General features: G+C 55.6%; 1 protein-coding gene across 7 annotated transcripts in view; it reads right to left on the bottom strand.

The window, feature by feature from the left end:
* Positions 1-4481: 4481 nt before the first annotated feature.
* Positions 4482-20372, bottom strand: part of KLHL17 (kelch like family member 17) — a 17228-nt gene continuing 1337 nt past the window's right edge. For 3 of the 7 annotated variants that reach the window (XM_027702750.1, XM_027702746.1, XM_027702745.1), the window contains 11 exons: positions 11899-12152; positions 11365-11486; positions 10699-10920; positions 9658-9774; positions 9068-9281; positions 8837-8981; positions 8245-8412; positions 7846-7934; positions 6868-6941; positions 5962-6143; positions 4482-5426 (listed from right to left, as the gene is read on the bottom strand). In XM_027702750.1, the coding sequence (XP_027558551.1) occupies positions 5198-5426; positions 5962-6143; positions 6868-6941; positions 7846-7934; positions 8245-8412; positions 8837-8981; positions 9068-9281; positions 9658-9774; positions 10699-10920; positions 11365-11486; positions 11899-12109 (1773 nt within the window). In that variant the 5' untranslated portion in view covers positions 12110-12152 and the 3' untranslated portion in view covers positions 4482-5197. Of the gene's footprint in view, positions 5427-5961; positions 6144-6867; positions 6942-7845; positions 8033-8244; positions 8413-8836; positions 8982-9067; positions 9282-9657; positions 9775-10698; positions 10921-11364; positions 11487-11898; positions 12153-15764; positions 15862-20372 lie in introns of those variants that run through there. The other 4 variants (XM_027702749.1, XM_027702747.1, XR_003537247.1 and 1 more) reach the window with 4 other exon arrangements.

The following is a 20372-nucleotide window of genomic DNA, read 5'->3' on the forward strand; positions in this document are numbered from 1 at the left end:
CAGAAATTCCCTAATTATTATGGCAGGGTGCTTCTGTGAGCTCTCTTCTCTCTGCACAGCTGGGAAACGACTATCTGACAGCACAGCACCTCCTGGCAGAGATCAGAAATTACAGCAAACAGCACCAACTGTGTTTTATTCAGGAAAAGTGTGATTCCTCTTAAGATCCGTGGCTAACACGGTCAGACCGTGACCAGAAACGTGCCCTTCCTCCAGCATGTTTGTTCTAAATAAAAACCCTGCAGCTCGGAATGGTGACAGAACTACTGCAGGTCCTGCAAATACACCTCACTTTGCTCGCTGGGACACCAGTGGCGCCACCACAGATGGCAGGGCCAGGCGTGACCAGTGGCTGAGGACAGTCCCCTCTCTGTGTGCCAGGCACACCAGCTCGAGGGCACACCGGCTCTGCTTCCAGGAGAACCTGAACTTGGAGGGAAGCAGCCTCCAGACTTCAGGAAGGCTTTTGGAGCACGGCAGTTATTTATAGAAGCCCCAAACCAGAAGCAGGAGCCTAGAGAGCAGCAGGAAAGAGGACACGGGCAGGGCTCCAGCCGAGCCAGGCATTCCGACCGCGCGGCATCGCGGTTCGACCGCGGCACACACGCATGGGAAAGTTCCCTCCTGGGCCCCAGGGGATGCTGCCAGGCAGTTCTTGTTGCTCTTTTCACCCCCTGAACTCCCCACACCGTGAAATGGGCTCGGCATTCCCCCCGGGAAGCGGGGACTGGCAGCAGTTGGGAAGCAGAATGGGGCCGTCCAGCCCCCGGGCGAGCTGCGTGTGGCAGCTGGGGGTGCGGGAGGATGCCTCTCATCTGGTTTTCATTTCCACTGCAGGAAAAGCTGTCAACAGCACTGGGAGTCCTGGGGAGACCAAACTGGAATTTAATGGGCAGGGAGAGGTGTAAATCAGCCTGCCTCTGAAGCCTCTATGCCTTGAGTTGGGCTTTTCCCAGTGGTCTCCACGACCACCAGCATCTTGGCCCTGCTCTTTCTCTGGGATTAGAGGGAATGTGTGCAGAGTGGTGGACACTTCCAGCACAACATCCTCTCTGGGAATACGAAGCCCCTTGTCCACAGGACAGCAGCCCCCCTGCCCAGGCATCCAGCACCATCAGCTGAGCCCAGGGCCAGGAGCTGGGGGAAGAGCTGCTCCTTTTAGCACAGAAGATCCTTCAAAACTGGTTTTGTTCCCTGTTGTCTCCTCTATTAACATCCACATCAGCAGGGCCAGTCTGAAGTGGGCTCCAGAATGGGAACCTGTCCTTGCTCCGTGCAAAATGCTGGACTGGTGACATCCAAACAGATGAGACCTCATAGAATCCTAGAACATCCCGAGCTGGAAGGGACCCACAAGGATAATTGAGTCAACTCCTGGCCCTACACAGACACCCCAACAATCCCAGCACGTCCCTCAGAGCGTTGTCCAAACGCTCCTGGAGCTCTGGCAGCCTTGGGGCTGTGACCACTGCCCTGGGGAGCCTGGGCAGTGCCCAACCACCCTCCAGGGGAAGAACCTTTTCCTAATATCCAACCTAAACCTCCCTGACACATCTCATCAGTGGCTGCTCAGGCACAGATGCACATCAGCCTTCCATGAGCATCCTCTGCCTGGGGATCCTTCCCCTCCTCTGCCCAGGGCAATGCAGAGAGCAGCTCCTGCCTCCCCGGGAGTGAGCCAGAGAAGTGAGAAGGAAGGAAGGAAGGATGCAAGAGGCAGGATCCAGTATTCAAGAAAATGTCTTTATTGTACATGTTGGCTTCTATTGCTTGTATCCCCTCCCCAATCCCATGTAGTGCAAAAAATTACGAGAAACAGAGTTCCACATAAATAAGTCAGATAACTTACAGAGAAATCAAAGTGACGACGGTTTGACATGGATTGGACCAGGTCTGCCCAGCAGTAGGACCAAGGGAACCTCTGCACCCTCGTCAGGGCAGGGGCTCCTGCCTGGCCTTGCTGCCTCCCTGCAGACCAACACCGGGGTCCCTGGGCAGAACACATCAACACACACAGCCTGGGGCCCCCCCTCCTCGGGGACACCCCTGCGCTGGGAAAAGCTCACATGGGAAATCACACAAATAAACGTTTTGGGTGAGACACCACGAACTAAGACTGGCAGAGAAGCCACACACAGAGTTGACGGTTCTCCTCCCCTCAGACAGGGTACTACGCACAGACAGACAGACACAGACACACGCCCCCTCCGAGGTCTCCTCCTCCTCCTCCTCCTCCTCCTCAGCAAGGGACGTGCAGCACCAGAAGCGATTCCACCCTGGCATCTCCCAGGGCAGATGCTGACACCTCGTGTCCACACAGTGTGGGTCGGGGTGCTCTGGACCCCCACAAGCTGCTGGGGAACCATTTTGCCCTTTCCTCCCTTCTCTCTCTTGCACAGGAAAGCAGTGAGCACCTGCATAGTTAGTACAGCAGAGACACAAAAGGCTCCCCCTCCTCCCCGGGGTTCTGCTGAACAGGCTCAGTGGGATATTGCTCAGGACCCAACCAGGGGGGGACAGGAGTCACACTGCCCCTTTCCCTGATCCTCAGGAGGCAGGACAGCATCACACACCATTTTCAGTGTATGGAGGCCAAGGGCACATGGCAGAAAAATTCTCCTCAGCTGCTACATTTCTCGCTTCCCCTCTGGTTTTGCTCCCAAGGCAGCAGCCCCCCTTCGTGCTACAGCAGCCACAGCTGGACCAGATGCTGAACCACTGCTATAACAACTCGTTCCTTGTTTGAAATCAGCCGTGTTTCCCCTCCAGCAGTTCCTCCCTGGCCCTGCAGTGCCCCTCTTTGCCGTGCCATGCTCCCTCCAGCAGCCTGGCTGGGCTTCGCTCTCCTTTTGCCATTCCTGACTCCTGCTGAGTTCTCAGCAGGATCTTGGAATGTCAGGCCAAGCCCAGCACCAGCACCTTCCACCTCTGACATGGCCATGGGGCCTTTGGGCTGATCCTCCTTCCAAGAGGACCCTGGAGCCAGGGGTACCTTGAGTCGATACGAGCCCAGCAGAAGAGTAAAATCCTCATGTTGGTTCTAGGAATGGGATGGAAAGGGTTGAACCTCGCTCAGGTGTGGGCACACGCACTAAACGGAGCAGACTTCACTGATTTCTTTGGGTTTTTTGTACAAAGCAGATTCATCTGACCTTCTTAGGGCAGCCCACACGGACCAAGAGACAACCTGCACAGAGCCTGGATGTTCACAGACCCCTCTGCAGTACAGAGGAACAGGAGAGCTGCTGAGTTGTGACGGGCTGGGCAAGTGAGAGGGGGACAAAAAGCAAATTTAGAGTCTGTTCTAAAAGCCAAAAAGGTCTCCTCAGCCCGAGAAGACCAGGTGGTCCCTTGGGGACTGGTTGGGGAGGGAAGCAGCTCAGGTTTTCAGAAGCTGCTGGTAATTTCAGGTGTCCAACGTGAGGCACTGTGAGTGGGCTTGTAAAGCGTGTCAGTGGGCTTGCAAAACATGCAGGCACCAGTCCAGGAGAAATCAGACCGCCAAAAAAATTGTCTTAAGCTGGGGAGTCCCTGTTTAATCTCAAACTCTCCCTTCACACGACCCCCCCCCCCAAAAAAAAGAAGAAATCTCTCTCCACTTGAAAATTCAGGCCAGCAAATCCCCACCACGAGTGTAATCTGAACTCTGTGAATGAGAAACGAGAAGGAGCGGGGGAAAAAGGGATAAAGGAATTAGTTCCAAACAGTTAGATTGTATTCCAGTGCTACATTTGAACACTATTGAGGTACCAGTGGTTGAGTCATTCCTCTGTAATGCAGAGAACACCTGATCTGTGCCTCAGTTCACGGCTCACACACACAGCACACGCACTGAAAACACCACCCCAGAGGCTCCATGGCACAGGTGGGTCTAGGATAGGCCTGTGACTTAACAGCACTAATTTATTCAACCTTCCGTTAATTAAAGGGGTTGCTTAATTGCCAGGGAGTCGCTAATTGCAAATGGTCCCTTCCGTGCTGCTTTCGCTGCACATTTGGTATCTCACACATGCACACACCCCACACATCCATAGAGAACGTCTTCCAGGACACAGGCATCGTCTCCTCAACAAATGAGAAAAGTAATTGCATCCCTTCTGCTGCCTTAGAAGCAGATGGGATGGGGAATACCAGGGTAGCGTAGAAAACAAAGGGATATGAAGTCATTAAAAACTAAAATATTAGCATTCAAATAAAAAAAGGCAAAAAATTAATACCCAAAAGAAGTAATGCCAGGCAATCCTCCTCATTTAGAAGGCTGGACTGTTCTTTTTAAAGAACTGATAGCTCTCCATAAACCCAGAATCTGCTTTGCAGAGAGGGGAACAGCAAACAGGACGATCCTTTCCCAGTCTGAGCCAGGACCACGTGCAGAGAGCAGGCAGCCACCCAGTCCTTTGAGCGTGGGACAGCAATGGCATGGATGCCAACAAGGTCACCCAACCCATCTGCCTGGCTTGGGACTCCCCAGAGCAATGGCCAGCTGGGATCTCGGGGGATGAGGTGGGGGCCAGCAGAGCATGGAAACACTGGAGGGTTCAGGATGCTACGTCCAGTTCTGCCTCCGAACCTCACCTCCTCCAGGCCCTGTCCCTTAGCTGGGATTCTTCTGTTTGTGTATTTTAAGGCATCAATGAGACACCATTGAGAACCATACAGTGGCCTCAGAGTCTTTAACAGTGCACGATAGGCTTGGTAGAGAGTTTGGCTACAGTGACATTCAGAGGAGCGGTGGTCGCACATTCGCCGTGTCCTCGGCAGGAGCGCTGCCCACCTCGGCCGCCCCACAGGGCTCCCGGAAGCCTCCAAGGCTGGCTGTGCTCGTGTGTGGCACCGGCTGGATCCCGTGAATCCAAGAAGCAGCAATGGTTTACAGTTTTTTCCCCTCCCCAAAGGAGATATGAGCCCTTGGGGCGGGCAGTGGGATGAGTCTGAGCGGAGCGGAGAGCACCCGCCTCGTCGCCCTCCGACCGAGGGTGCTCGTCCAGGAAGCACATTTCTAACTGCTGTGGTCGCGCTGATCCGATGTGTGCCCCGAGAGCGGGGACAGCTCCGGGGTTCACAGGAGTGCTGGGGCTGCAGGCACCAACCAGGACCTTGGCTCCCCTCCTACAGCGACCGGCTGCCCCTCGGGGCCGGCCTAGAGCCCTGCCAGGCACCCCTGTCCCCTTGAGGTAAGGTACGTCCTGATTCTTTGTCAAAGGCTCGTCGAAGACACCGAGAGGGTGGGCGAGGAGGGGGGAGGGAAGTTGAGGAGTTCCAGCACGGCCACCCCCACGCTGCTCCGGCGGGTGAACATGCAGGACGCTGCCACCCACTTGTTGGTGCGGGGGTTGTACTTCTCGATGGAGTTGAGGCTGGAGCTCCCGTCGTTGCCACCCACGGCGTACAGCCACCCATCCATGGCCACCAGGTCGTGGGTGCTCCTGCAACGACCACGCAGAGGGCGCAGCGGGGTGAGGCTCTGGGTCGTAGGGGAGCTCAGCGCCTCGGGTAAAGCGGCCCCACAAAAGGAGAGTCCGGCCCCACAGTCACCCAGAAAAAATGAACTATTGGAGTTCAAGCAGAGTGCAGCACAGATTCTCAGATGTTCCCCTTCACTCTGACACTCTCATGCCACTGGAGAACCGCCACCTCTAAATAACAAACTCCAGGAGCCCAAAATCCTCGGACTTGCAAGCCTTAAATCCTCCCACAGCCCAGCAACATCTCCGTGGCCTCAGCCAGCGGAACCACCCGGTTCTTTACAGCCACACAAACTGCTGAGAATAAATCCCTCTGCAGAACACCCCTGCTCTGCCCTCCTGGCACACACTCCAGCCCCTCTCAGCGCAGCAGGAGCATCAGCCAAACCCTGGGAGGGGGGCACGGGCTGTGTTTTATGGTTTGCAGCGCCAAGCGAGGCACGGCGAGAGGGGATCCCCGCTCCTGCTGCCACCAGAGCGGGGCACAGCTCCTTACCTGCGGATGTTCATGGGTGCCACGCTCTCCCACGTGTTGGTTTTGGGGTTGTAGCGCTCCACAGAGTTAAGGCAGCTGGTGCCATCGTTGCCCCCAGCCACGTAGAGCATCCCCTCCAGCACAGCCACCCCCGCGCTGCTCCGGCGGCTCAGCATGTTGGCGATGGGTGTCCAGGTGTTGATCTGGGAACGGGCAATGGTTGTTCAACCAGCCAGGTGTACAGGGCATTTTCCACCTATCCCTGGTCCTGTGGTATTAGTCCTGCTCTAACCACACGGCTCCTGGTATAATGGTCCTCCCCCCACAAAAGGATTTCTGAGGGGAACCCACTTCTTTCCCTTCCACTCTCCCGCATTAAGAGCAGCACAGAAATCTCTGCTGAGTGGCTCAGGGAAGGCCCGGCCACGGGGGTTGAGCTGTATCTATTTCAAATCTGTGCAAGTACAACTGCACAGCTCTCGAAAAACCTCCAGGACCTTCTCTCTGATCTTTTTGCAGCAATCTCCCCTGCTCGAGCAGAGCTGTGAGTCCTCAGGCCCAACACATGTCCCCAGCCTGCCACACTCCCCATTCACCACACTGGATGTGCACAGTGCAGGACCTCGGCCGGAAGCTGGAAGCAGCTCAGGGCATGTACCAGGACTGTTCTTCCTACAGAACTCGAGCTGCCCTACAGCCAGCAGGGTAGAGAGTGTTCTGGTGGCTGAAATCTCGCAGTGGTATCTCAGAGCCTGCGTGGATCAGCTGTGGCTCATTTTGCTCAGGATCACACCCCGGATTCTCTGTCCCTGTGGAAGGGGCTGATACCCACTCCTTGTTACAGTCATGCACAGTGGCTTAAGTCCTTTCAGGCACCCCAGAGGAGGGGAGAAGGAAAAAGTTTATAAAAATCTCTCTTGTATTTACCTGGGGCTCATATTTCTCTACCGTGGCTAAGTGGGATGAGCTGTCGTATCCCCCAACAGCATAGAGGTTGCCTTCTGCAAAGACAGTCACACAGGCACTGGAATTAGCTAAAGACATGGTCCCTGTCCCAACACAGGTCCCACAACACCACAGGTACCACCCTATGGGTGCCCACACAGGTATGAGCTGATCCTCCCGAGCCCCAGGCAGCCAAGCTCCTCTCAGCAGGGCTCCCCCCGGCTCCCCTCCCCTTCCAGCATGGAGTTTTGTGAAACATTCATCAGGCAGTTTCTCTGCCACACTCCAAGCTTCCCAGAGAACTCCTCTGCCTGCTGCTTCTTGACCTCCTCATTACAGGAGCTGCAAGTGCTCCCTGCTGGAGCGACGGGCTATTTTTAGTGGTGGAGGATGGATCAGGGGAATGCCAGTATCGGCTGTGGCAGGCACAGTGTGAGCTGGTGATGGAGGGGAGGGAAGCTCTGAGTCAGCACTGAGAGCTGAAACCAGAGAACAGGGCAGGGGAGAGGCACAGGGACACTGGGACACCGTGTGGCAGTTCTTGGGAAGGTGAGAAGCATCCCCAGGGAGGCCCAGCACCTGCTTGGGTGAGAGTGGGACTTGGATCATCAGCAAAAGGACTGTCCTGCTTTCACACTGAAGGACTAACAAGGTTATCCCTTCCTTTTCTAGGGACAGGGGATCATTCACGGCCAGCCCCTTGCTCCAGAGCAGAAGGGGCACAAGGGAACAAGTTGTGGGAGTTGCCTACAGAGTGTGATGAAACCCAGTTACTCAGGAGACTGAGGAGGAGGGCAGAGGCAGGCAGGACATGGCAGAGGGATGGCTGGGCCATCTGGACTCACAGCGAAGGGAATCTAGGGAGAGGGGGCAGGAACTAGGACAGAACATCAAAAGGAGCCACCAGGAATGCAAGAGAGCCTGCACAGAAGCCCGTGAGGCCCTCGTGCCATCACCCACCTAGAGTTGCCACCCGGACGTAGCGTCTCCTGGTGCTCATGGCAGCGATGGATGTCCAGGTGCCTGTCAGAGGGTCGTACCTCTCTGCGCTGCAGCAGGCAGGGACACAGGAACATAAGGTGTGACACTGGAAAAGCCCAGGTCAAAGCTCTTTGACACAGGCCCTCAGGGGCAGCTCCCAAGGAAGCTTGGGAATAGACAGGGAAAATAGGAGGGAAGAACTGACAAAGGCTGCGTCCTGTTGTGGCAGAGGGCTACAAAATGGTTTTTCCCCACTGGATTGCGACACATCTACCCTGGGGTCAGTCCATGGGTCAGGAGCAGGGCTCCCAGGCTCCCAGCACCAAGGACGTTGCATGCACAAGCAGTGGAGGAGCCTGTAGCAAGGCAATCCCCTACCTGTTCAGGCACGAGGCCCCATCGTACCCCCCAGCAGCATAGAGAAGCCCATGAAGTGCTGCTACACCCAGGCAGCTCCTCCTGGTGCCCATGGACACCTCAGGTTGCCAGGAATTGGTGACAGGATCATAGGACTCCACTGTAGCCAAGTCAGAGGTCCCGTCGTAGCTGTTGGGAGAAAAAGGGAGAAGCTGCGGCTGCCCCATCCCTGGAAGTGTCCAAGGCCAGGTTGGACAGGGCTTGGAGCAACCTGGGCTAGTGGAAGGTGTCCTTGCCCATGGCAGGGGGTTGGAATAAGATGACCTCAAAAGTTCCTTCCAACCCAGGCCATTCTGTGATTCTGAGAGAAACAGGGGGGGGAACCGTGCCAGTCCAGGACATGGCCACCACCAAAACAAGAGCTGGTGAACTCACGGCTCCAAACCACAGGGCAGGGAAGGGGTTTTCAGCTGCTACCCCAGAGATCCTGGATGGTTCATCCAGAGGTGGGCTCCAGGAGGCTCTGCTGGCCACTCCTGCTCCCGGGGCAGCTCTGTGCTGCTCTCTCCGCAGGCTCTGCTCACACCCCTGCCACCTCCCGCGCCCTCCTTACCCGCCCACAGCGTAGAGCTTGTTCCCGATGGCCGCGACGCCCACCCTGGCCCTGCGCGTCGACATGGAGGCCACCATGTGCCACCGGTCCGTCCGCGTGTCGTAGGCCTCACAGTCCCCGTGGATGGCAAACAGGCTCCCTCCACCTGGGAGGGAGGGCAAACAGAGCAAACCCAGCCCACGGGGACGGGGTCGGGATGTGGGTGAGGGGGCTCCCTCGGCAGGGCCTTACCCACGGAGAAGAGCACCGTGCTGGCCCCCTCGCAGCGCCGCGGCCTCGTCCGGCTGTTGCTCAGGACCCCCCTCTGCTCCGGCATGAGGTGGTACTTGAGGGCTTCGATCAGCAGGTCCTTGCACTCCGAGTGGTGCCGCACCAGCAGCTCCGTGTCCACGTTGCTCATGAGGAAGTCCCGGCTCAGCAGGGGCAGCCGGACGCACTTCATGAGCTGCGAGGGGAGAGGAGGCCTTTGGATGGGGATAGGGCAAGGGGGAACAGGTTTAAACTAAAAGAGGAGCGATTTAGGTTGGATATTAGGGAGAAATTCTTCCCTGTGAGGGTGGTGAGGCTTTGGCACAGGTTGCCCAGAAAAGCTGTGGCTGCCCCATCCCTGGAAGTGTCCAAGGCCAGGTTGGAGCAACCTGGGATAGTGTAAAGTGTCCCTGGCCATGGCAGTGGGGTGGAATGAGAGGAGCTTTAAGGTCCCTTCCAATCTGGACTGGAAATGGTATGATGGGACCTGCTGTCCCTCCAGCCGTATCCCCACCCAGCCCAGGCACTCAGAGCTGGTGGGTAGATCCAGGCCACCTTCCCAGCACACTCACCCTGGGGACATGCTGTCTCCTGCTGTCCACATCATGTTTGACCCAGCTGAGCACAGCCCGGTACACCTCCTCCTCCGATGGCACATTGAGGCTGTCACTAGAAATGAGGTCCAGCACCTGCAGGGGAGGGTGGAAGGGGCAGTGTTGGTTGGTATGGAGGGGAAGGAGAGGAGACATTCACACCTCCAAGGAACTGCACTGCCAGAGGCAGAGCCCTGCCTCCTGTAGACGCTGGTGGTTGTAGGGTGCACAGCCCTGGGCCCCCCAAACTGGCAGGTGCAGCTGGTGTGGAGACAGCTCTGCCCTCAGTCATCATCCCCCAGCTCACCCCCCCCTTCTGTGGCTGAAGCTGCTGCAATTCCTGACACTTCCAATCAACGTCAGTGAGATCAGGCAGACGACTCTGCTTGCACAGGCCCCTTCAATATTTCATGGGACAGACCTGCGTGCCCTGGCTGGTCCCAGAGCACTCATTTCACTTGCCAAGGACTATGGAGTTAGAACAGGTGGAGATATGCACCTCCCCTCACTGCCACGCACCCCCTGCCCCAAGAAGGGGTGAAAGGAGGTGTCTGGGTCCTGCTGAGGGGCCACACAGGGTCAGGTGATGCAGAGCAAGGACCGGGAGTGCCTCCTGGCCAGGGCACAGCAGAGGAGCCAGGGGCCATCCTGGCACACGATGAACAGCAGGAAACATTAGCTGAGCTCTGAATTAAACATCACAGCTACGTGACCAGGGCAGGCAGGACTTATTCCTTGGACTGTGTGCTCAGAGCTCACATGGCCAGCACCAGTGACCAAAATTATCCTATGTCCTACCCTCCCATCCTTAATTCCCATGGGATTAAGTTCTCTGACAGCAATCTTCCCACACATTGAACAGAGAGGATCAAAGCACAGAATCTGGGTATGTTCCCTTGCCAAAGCCTGTCCCCTCAGTGCAGGTTCCTTGGGCTTTTGACACACAGGCTGTGCCTTCCAGGACAGAGCACGAGAAGCTTTGCTGCACCCACACCTTCACACTCCTGTCAGGGGCCTCACCTGTTTAAGAGGCAGCAGCATGAACTCCTCTGTCTTGGACACCTCCACGAAGTGTTGGAGGACGTACTTGTGAGCAGACTTGAGGAGGTCACTGCAGGAGTGGGTGTCAGCAAAGCCCCGGATCCCCAGGCAGTTGGATGGGTCGAGCTGGCTGAGCAGGAACTTGCAGCAAGCATCCCGCACACCATTGAGCTGAAGCAGGCTGGCAGCAGGAAGAAGTGTCTGGCAGTGGGAAAGAATGGGGGAAAAGAGAGTTTCCAGGGCAAGGAAACCGTTTCCACCCTCGTCTCACTGCAAGCCACGAGCAGAACAGGTTTACTGAGCACCTTCAGGCACACAAGCGCAGGGAAGGACAAAGCATTCCTTGTTTCCAAGAGAACTAAGGTAAAGAACAGCTGAGGAGGACACCAGTAACACCCCACAGGGCCAGGAGAATGGCAGGTGCTCAGGAATAGACCTGGGCATTGCACAGTGCTTTGAGGAGCCATTCCCAGCCCCTCTGGGCACGGGGAAGCAGGTGAACTCCCTGACCACTGCTAGATCCAGCTGCCTTCACGGAAAAAACAGCTGGCAGCACTGAGCAGAAGGAGAGAAGAGTCCCCAGGAGGCGAGTCTCGTACAGAACAGCTTTGTGGAAGGGAGGGGTTTTGGGGGGGAAGCTCCTACCTGCACGTTCCCCTCTCCCACCACAATCTCAGCGGTGTAGGCGTATTGCACCAGCTGCTCCAGGGCCTGGGGGTCGATGTCATGCAGCGTCACGTGGGTCTGGCGGCTCTCACTCATCTCATCTGGGGCAACACAGACACAACAGTGAGCAAAAATCCCTCAGCAGGACTTGTTTCCCCACAGGAGGGTCTAACCAAGCCTCATCCACCTCCACATCACAGCCCAGGAGGGTCTTCTGCCCCTCTCTTAGCAAGGAGGAGCAGCAGTGCGCTCTAGGGAAGGGGGTCCAGGTCTGCAGGAGGGGCATCAAGACACCTCTGCAGGGGTTATGGGCACAGGGATTCAGGGTAGGGAGTCAAAGGAGGAATATTACTGCACTTCCTCACTGAAATCACACACTGGCACCACAATTCCATAGGGCAGGGCAGTGAGAACAGGGAGCAGGGCGGAAAGCGGAGGGGTTGGCAGAGAGCAGCGGGTTTGGAGGGCAGGGAGAGCCTGTCCACGGGGCGGAAGGGAGGATTCTCTACTTGCTTGTGAACATGGCGTGGAAGTACGGGCTGCACGACGCCAGCACCACCTTGTGGGCCTTGATCTCCTTGGTGCCCACATGGAGCACGATGTCGCAGAGCAGCCCCCGCTGCCTCATGCGGTTCATGCACACGAAGGCATCGTGATAGTGGCGCTTGGAGTTGTGGGAGATGCTGTGCCCGTCGCGGTTGAGGAGCTGCACGCCCCCTTCCATGGCTGCAGGAGGGAGCTGGGGGTTTTTCCCCTTCTCACCGGTTCTGGCATGGGGGGAAAAATTAAGTATTAGCCAGGTAGGAACAGCTCTAGCCCCAGACAACCCCCAGCACTGCTCAAAGACCCTGTGCAACAGCAGCTCGAACCAGCCCCTGCCAGGGAAATGTCATCCTGCTCACTTGGGTTCAAACTGAAAGAAGGAAATTCAGGTTTGAGATTAGGAAAAAAATTCTTCCCCGTGAGGGGGTTGGAGCTCCAGGGATCCCCTTGCCTGTGTTAGAATTTCAGCAAGGAAGGAGAGAAAAGAGAAGGCTTCAGGGTGACTGAATTGTGGCCATTCAGTACCTGAAGGGAACCTACAAGAAAGATGGAGAGGGACTTCTACAAGAGCATGGAGTGACAGGAAAAGGGGGAATGGTTTCACACTGACAGAAGGCAGGGCTACTGGGGAGAAATTCTTCCCTGTGAGGGTGGAGAGGCCCTGGCACAGGTTGCCCAGAGAAGCTGTGGCTGCCCCATCCCTGGAAGTGTCCAAGGCCAGGTTGGACAGGGCTTGGAGCAACCTGGAAGGTGTCCCTGCTCATGGCAGGGGGTTGGAACTGGTTGATCTTTAAGGTCCCTTCCAACCCAGGCCATTCTGTGATTCAGTGATTCTACAAAAACAAAAATTGCCTAATCAGGGAACAAGGACATTTTATTTGTGCTGAGACGTTTCCTCCCCACACTGTTTCCATCCAGGCTGCTCGCGCTGTTTCCAAAGGCGTTTGACTGTCTCCGTGCCAGCATCACCCAAAAGGTGGGGGAGTGAGGAGGGAATGACTGAGCAGCAGGAGGAAGGAGGGGGGGAGGGAGCAGGAGAAAAAGGCAGCTTGAATAGAAAATAAGGCCGTGTGCTGCACGCGTGCGCCTGCCCCCGCATCCCTGCGGCGAGAGAATCCCCTCAGCCTCCCCTCACACCTACACCCGCCGTGCCGGGCCTAAAAATAGAAACCCACCGCTCTGTGCCTGCTCAGCCACAAATGCAGCCATCTATTCCTTTTTTTTAAGTAGCAGTTGTATCACGTACTAGAGTCTGGGGGAGGAAAAAAGATGAATAAACATGTTTCCTGAGCGGAGAGGAGCCTGCGATGCCCTTTTCTATTTGCATCATCCTCTGTGATACGAGATTCCTCATCTCGCTGTCAGCGGGGAAGGCTCAGGGGCACACAACAAAGGCAATGCCTGTTGATGCTTTCCAGTAGTGAGAGCGGGATGCCACGGTGCCCTTGACAGGAAAGAAGGGCCCGTGAGGTAACTGGCCTCCTCCTACACCCCTGGGAAAGGTGCAGCATCCCCAGGGTACCCCCTCTCTCCTAATTCACGTGTGGACATAAGAGATGCCCGCACAAAAGAGGTTTATAGTTATTAACATCTTTGCCTGGGCTCCAGAAGTCCTTTCCTAGAGCAGGTTTAAGGGCAGAGGGCAGACGGTGCTTCCCCACCTTTATTCCCATCCCTAGCTGCAAGCCCAAGGGTTTTCCTCATCTGCTTGAGCTGGTTTCTCTGTGTAACACACTGCTGAGCACACTCGTCCCCATCAGTATTTAAGTCATGTTCCAGCTCTAAAGCACTCGCCTCATCCCTCCTGGGTGCTGGGAGTGAGGGATGGGAGCTCTCAGCTCCTCAGCAGCGAGGGGCACAACGCAGGACAGGGCAGAAGAGCTGGGAAAACATGGGATTTCTTCTCCTTGTGCTCTGGGAGACTTGTGAGGAAAGTTTAGCCACCCTGGAGGAGCACAGAACCGGGCTCCAGCGGTCAGGGGAGGGACAGAGAGGGCACAGCAGGCTGAAGGTGGCTGCGGCCGACGCACTGGCACGGCAGGAATCAAACGCGATTCCAAAGAGTCGGAAGCGCTGGGCTCCCTTCCCAGCCCTGCCACTGAGTCACTGCATGACTCTGGGCAAGTACAAATGCAGGATGACAAGGGGTGACATTATCTTTTCCTTGCAATGATTCTTGTGGCCAGGAGAGCAGGGACTGCTCAGTCCCCTCTCCAGGCACACCTCCCTGCTGTCACTGGCGAAGGGTCACCCTGAGCTATGCCCCCTCTGTGTCACCTGGTCTCTGATGCGACCAAGCAGGTAGCAGGGCCAGAGGGAGATGCCATCCCACTGCCACTGGGCTCCACGAGCATCCCCACAGCCAGGGGACAGTCCCACAGGCAGCCTGAACCAGCTCTGCTTGATGGCTTTTTGGCTACAGCCACACCACAGCCTCAGCAATCCAGCTCTGAAGAGCCATTCACCCACCCACCAGCCCCTTTGGGACAGGGCCACCCTTCTGAAGCCTTGGCATGGGGCTGGTTGAAGGTTTGAATTGGGTACAACGCCTTCAGTCCCACTTCCCACTGTCCCCTCTGCTCCACAATAACTTGTTCCCAACAGAGCTCTTTTGCTTTAATGGAGCAGAATATATAACCAGTGGAGAAAAAGGAACAGAAAGGAACACCTCACTGCTGCTCATGCTGCTCCCAGTGCTGAACTCTCCACCCCGCTGGCAGCACTAAATATTCCTTATTTCCTTGTTAAAACTTCATTCCCAGGAAATGAAGGCCTACGAGCGCCGCTAAGATGTAATTAATGGGGAACAGTGCCTGGACCACGGGAGACAGTGAAGCAGTGTCCAGAGCTCCAGAGGGGGAAAGGAAACACAAGCCCACTTTTGTGGAGCACACAGCAGCAGGAATGCACGTGTCACGCGTCGGCCGGAGCGGATGCGGTGCCTGACTTGTAATAACTCCGAGGTTATGGCAAAAAAAAAAGGGGGAAAAAAAAAAAGGAATAAAAAAGAAGGCGTTTGTTTGGCTTCCATGCGACAGAGCGTGGCCATGCATAACAGCTCTGTTAATTAATGCAAATGATCCCTGCCCCCAAAGGGAGGCCTGTTCTCTCCGCACAAAAAAAACATATTTTGCTGGGAGTGAAAAGAAGTGTGCTGAACAATAAACAGGGAACAGAGTATCCTCCAGGGAGGAGTTCCGAGCCTGCCCTTTCCCCAGGAAGGCCCTGGAGAATGGCTTTTTTGTTGACAGCCTGGATGGGGATTTTGTGTCTGGCAGGCGAGCTGGGAGACCACAGGGACACATCCTGTGCAGCTGGTCAGATGTTGGGGATGAGGCTTTGCTGGGGATGAGAGGACATCCCCTACTCCAAGGCATGCCATGCCCTAAGGCCTGACACACAATCGTCCTTAAATCCATCACCTCCACGTGTGCCCTGTCCCTGTGTTGATATCCCAGTAAGCCAGTTACAAAGCCCAGTTTTGTGAGCACATCATTGCATCTCCCACAGAACTGCAGCCATTGGACCTGTGGAAAAGCCAAGGAGCCCTTGCTTGGCACTCACCTCGACCCCAGTGTGTCACAGCACAGACCAGGTCTGTAAGGTGGCACCATGCTGCCAGTTTCCCTTTCAGGGGAGTGGTCCCCCCTTTTCCTGGGCACTGAGGGTCCATTCCCCAGGCACAGAGTCCCTGTTTTTGCCTACAGACCTCCTCTGGCTCAGCCCTAGGCAGGCAGGGGCTGCTGGCAGTGCTACCCTGTTGTGCCCAGCAGCTTCAGATCTCCACTCCCAGTGCTGGAGCCAAAGCAGTGCCCCCACAACAGCACAGAACTCACCCAGGGGTGGAGCAACAGCACGGATCCCTGGGGAAGGAGGGGATCACAGTGGAGTCACAAGCGGGAATCACTCCTTCCAAGTGCATCTCCATCACCCCTGCACCAGAAATCAGAATTCTCCTTTTTAACCCCCTCTGAGAGGATCCACAGCCCATTTTCCAGTCCAGCATTCCCCAAAGAACTGAAACGTGCCACACCACCAAAGGCAGGAGCAGACTGGGGCAGCCCAAGGGGGCACAGGCAAAGCCCTGCCCAGCTGTGGGGGCGGGCACAACTTCCCTCCTGGGAGCAGGGCTGGGAAGACACGATGTGCTCCTGTGTTCCTGCAGACTCTTCCTTCCCTTCCACAGCCAAGGGACACAAACAGCTGAGCTGGCAGTAACAACAGAGGCTGTTGTGCTGTGAGACCATTAACAGAGCTCGTGCCAGCATCCAGAGATGCAGCTGAGCTCACTGCACATTTCACCTTCTTTATGGGTTTGAGGAGACCCCAAATTTGGCTGAGCTGACCCTTCTGTGGAACCCTTCCATGGCTCTGAAGCCCACTAAGCAGAAGCTTTAAACTACCAGACAATTAGCAGCATTTTTGCATCAATAATCAGATGCCAGGGCTGTTTTCACAGGCTACAGCAGATATACACTGCACTTACACCTCAAGCCTGGATATCCCAAGTTCTTCCTTCTTTCAGAGGGTCTGGAACTGCCTACTACAAAATATATTGCTTTCCTATCTTTCCTGCTCCCTTCCCCACAATAAACACAAGCAAAGAGGATTGGGAGTCATCCAGTTGTGTATGCCCAGGACTCAGATGCAAAGCAGGCACTAAATCCAGGCAGTTGTCCCCACCAGGACATGTCACATCAGTGTCACCAACACCGATAGAAAAAACTGCTCACTACAATGCTTTGGGGTTCAGTCCCTCCTCAGCCCCTGTAAGGCTTTGCCTGGATCCAGGGAATTCAGGCAGACACTGACAGTGTGCAGCAGCTCACATTCAGCCTTTTTAATACAAGGTTCATTGCCTGTCCAGTCTAGAAGAGTCAGCAACTGGAAGGAAGCAGAGGGAGGAAGCCAGTTCAGGACCAGGGAACGAGATGCTCTGAACTGCAGGTCCTGCAAGGGCTGATTTACAGCTGCACCTTGGACAGGGGTGAGGGCTGAAAACACCAATGGGAAGAGTGACATAACGTGGCAAAGGGAGCTGTCATTCCTGGTGCCAGCTCTGCCTTCAGGAGGGACACCAGGACTGGGAATCTGGTGGTTTCAGCCCAGACTGAGGGCTCGGACACCTTGGAGCCCTCTGGCAGCTCCTTACAGAGCTGAGAATACACAAGTGGGGTGAGCAGCAAGGAGGAGCACACACCCAGCCCCAAACACCTCTCCCCACCTCCTCTCCTCTCTGCTGTTCCCTCTGCCAGCCCTGCCAGCCCTTCCCCAAGCCCCCCCCGCTGCGGGTGGGAGCCGAGGCACTCGCTGCTCCTGCGGATCCATGGAATTAATCTGCTCTGAGCCAGCCTGAAGGCAGCACCGGGGCACCGCAGACAGCGCTGAGTCTGCAGGACTGAGAATCCCCAGCTCTCAGTAGGGTTTGGTGGTGGTGTTGTGTTTTTTTTTTTTTTTAATGAATTAGGCATAACTGACACGCACTGAATCCTCCTGTCTAGACATCTGCAGAGAAGTGACAAGCTGCCAGAGAGGATGTGGAGCCTCAGCAAAGGGGGTGGGGAGGACGGGGAAAAGCTGCACACAGTTGCCAGCTCTACAGCACAGAGACAGTGCTGGCTCCAGGCAAGAAGGGCATTCAGCACATTGACCTCGGCAGTGTCTTTCAGCAACTCAGTGGGTTGTAATCAATCGGCCCCTGGTGCACACAGAAGGCTGGAGGTCTTTTCTAATTAAAGCCTCGCTCCCCAATACTCCTGGGGAGCTTTGTTTGGAAGCTCAGCTCGAAGTTGCTCTCAAGTCACCCCAGCTCATGCTCAGAAGCGCTTCAGCTGTGAGAGGAGGGAGCCTCAGTGCAGTGGGACATTCTCATACCTGAGAGAGATGAAGGGCATCCAGCCTGCTTGGTGCCCACCTGAGTACACAGCCTTCTCCCTCACTTCCCACAGGCAGCAGCTCTTCCTGCAGACATCTTCAAATTCAGCTTTCTCCTTCCTTATTTTGCTGCTCCAAGCAGGACTCCACGGTTGAGGGATTTAGAGGCATCTGTGCTAAGGTTTGGGTCATTTTCAAGTAATTGGCTGTGAGGGTCAGAACTCGAATAGGTTTGGGACTGCTGAATTCCCAGGTTAGGGAGGAACAAGAAATGGAAACGGATTCATGCCTTGAGCTGCTCAGCAAAATGTGCAGTTCTCCAGTTGCACTGGGGTTACACAGGAGTTCCTACAGTCCAGCCCAAAGCACACCAAGGCCTAAGTGAAATGAGCCCTTTGACTCTCTCAAGGACTGGAAATGTGGGTCGTGTCCTAATTCCCCCTTCCCAGTGTCCCCCAGCAGGCACCGGAGAGGAGCTACTGTCGCATCCAGAGCTATTTTTTGGCACCAAACCTCCACACACAGGCATAAAGCAAGTCCCCTCTCCAGGCAGCAGTGACAATCACCAGCTTCAGCTGCACTGCCCAGCACTGTGGTATTCCTGCCATCCCTCTGCCCTTCCCTGTGACACACATCTCTGTCCCCAGCTCATTTTTCAGACAGGTAAACACAAGATGAGAGCACTCAGGACACTGGAGGCAGCCTGTATCCAAGCACCTCCATATTCCTGGCTCCTAGACTTGCCCAGGAGCTCCCTCTCTGCCTGCAACATCCTTGGCCAGCAGCTGTTTAAAGAGGGATTGTGCCCTTTACCTGTCCTGCTGTGCAAGGTGATGGTGGCTCGAGAAGGTGGGGCAGTTCAGAGCAGGTCACTCATGCTCAGCAGTGCCCTGATGTCAGACAACAGCGATGGATTTGGGGAGACCCAGCAGGAGACACCACCTGGCTCCTAAAGGGAAGGCTGACTCCATGACACAGGGCAGCGTGGCCTCGTGGCTCCAGAAGCAGGAAAAGGAGGAAAAAGCACCTGGATCTGCTGGCTGCAAACAAGCAGGCAGATCTTTTACAGATGGACAAGACACAGAATAATTCTGCTGGCAAGTGCTGCCCAGGAGTGACTCTCCAGACCAGGAGGTCACCACCTGCACCCTGGCTCACCCCTTCCACAGGACCCACACCACGTTCCTGGAGGGTTTACAAAGCCTCCTGCCAGCCTCTGTTGTAGTGTGGGCTGGCAGCATAGATGTACCAGACCAGATCCACAACTTCCTCCTCTGAACCAGCTCTGAGCTTCACACTGTGGAGCAGTGGGAGCCTGTTTTCAAGCCAGAAAACAAGAGAATTCCCTCACATCTTCTGGCAGGCAACAGCACGGGCCACATACACGAAAACTGAGCTATGAGGAGCATGTGACATAGTGGCCTTGAGCTTGCTGGTACAACTGGGGGCCTGCCAAGGCCCTGGGAATTTCAGTTGAAGGAGCTTGAATTCCTGCCCCTGAGGAGTCACATCCTTTGGAGAAGGTTTGCAGCCAGCTCCAGCAGGCCAGACAGAAAGGATGAAGCCTCTCAAGCCTCCCAAGCCCAGCTTGCCTAAGGGTTTGGAGGCAGGACTCCAGCACCTGAGGAAATCCAGAAGCACTGGGATTTCAGTATTTTTTTAAGCTGCTGAGCCTGAAATGCAGCAAAACGAGCCCAGAACCGTCTCCCCAGCAGTTCTCCAGCCTTCAGAGCACTCCTGCCTTGATTTCCACGTGCCACTCCACCTACAGAGACCCGGACTGATGCTGAGGGAGCAAGGGCAGATGGCCACTGTCTGTTCTGGCAGAACAAAGACGCTCCACTGCCACCCCCACCAAGCTGACCTCAGCTGACAGGAAGCATCAGGGACCATCCCTGCTACCCAAGATGCTATGGAGCAACTCCATTTGGATCCTGGGCTATCAAGCCAAGAGAGCAGGTGCCTGTTACGCCTGCCAGCTCCTGGTGTGCTCTGAATTAGATGCTATTTGCTGTGATTCATTAATCAGTCAGTGCTCAGGAAGGAAACTCAGATCTCTACATCCAACATCTCTGAGTCTTACTCACTGCTGTGCTGAATAAAGGATTTCCAGCAGATGTTCATGGGTTGGGAGAGAAACTTGGGGTGCAGAGGGAGGAGATTCCACAGAGATGTTTGTTTAGCTGTAGGGATCACAACCAAAAGGCCATTGCACCCTGAAGTGTTAGTGAGCCCTGAAACAGCAAACCCGTAACAGAGCAGCATCTCCTGGTGCAAAAGGCCAGACTGCTGGGATCAAAAGCACCCCAATATCCACATGTTGCTGAATCACTCCAGAACTAACCTCCCTCCTGGTGGTCTCCAGCAATGGAGAGACCCCCAAAACAGTGCTATGGCACAGCAAGCATTGAAGCCACAGGAGAGCTGTCTCCCTGTGCAGAGACCCCATCAAAGCAAGGCCACTGCTTCTGCAGTCTGAGCCTGGCACAAAGCCTGGTCGGTGGCCAGAGCAGAGACACACAGAGCGGGGACAGACACACAGAGCGGGGACAGACACACAGAGCGGGGAC

This window comes from Neopelma chrysocephalum, unplaced genomic scaffold (genome assembly GCF_003984885.1).
Source record: "Neopelma chrysocephalum unplaced genomic scaffold, ASM398488v2 Primary Assembly neopelma1_196, whole genome shotgun sequence".
Taxonomy (NCBI): Eukaryota; Metazoa; Chordata; class Aves; order Passeriformes; family Pipridae; genus Neopelma; species Neopelma chrysocephalum.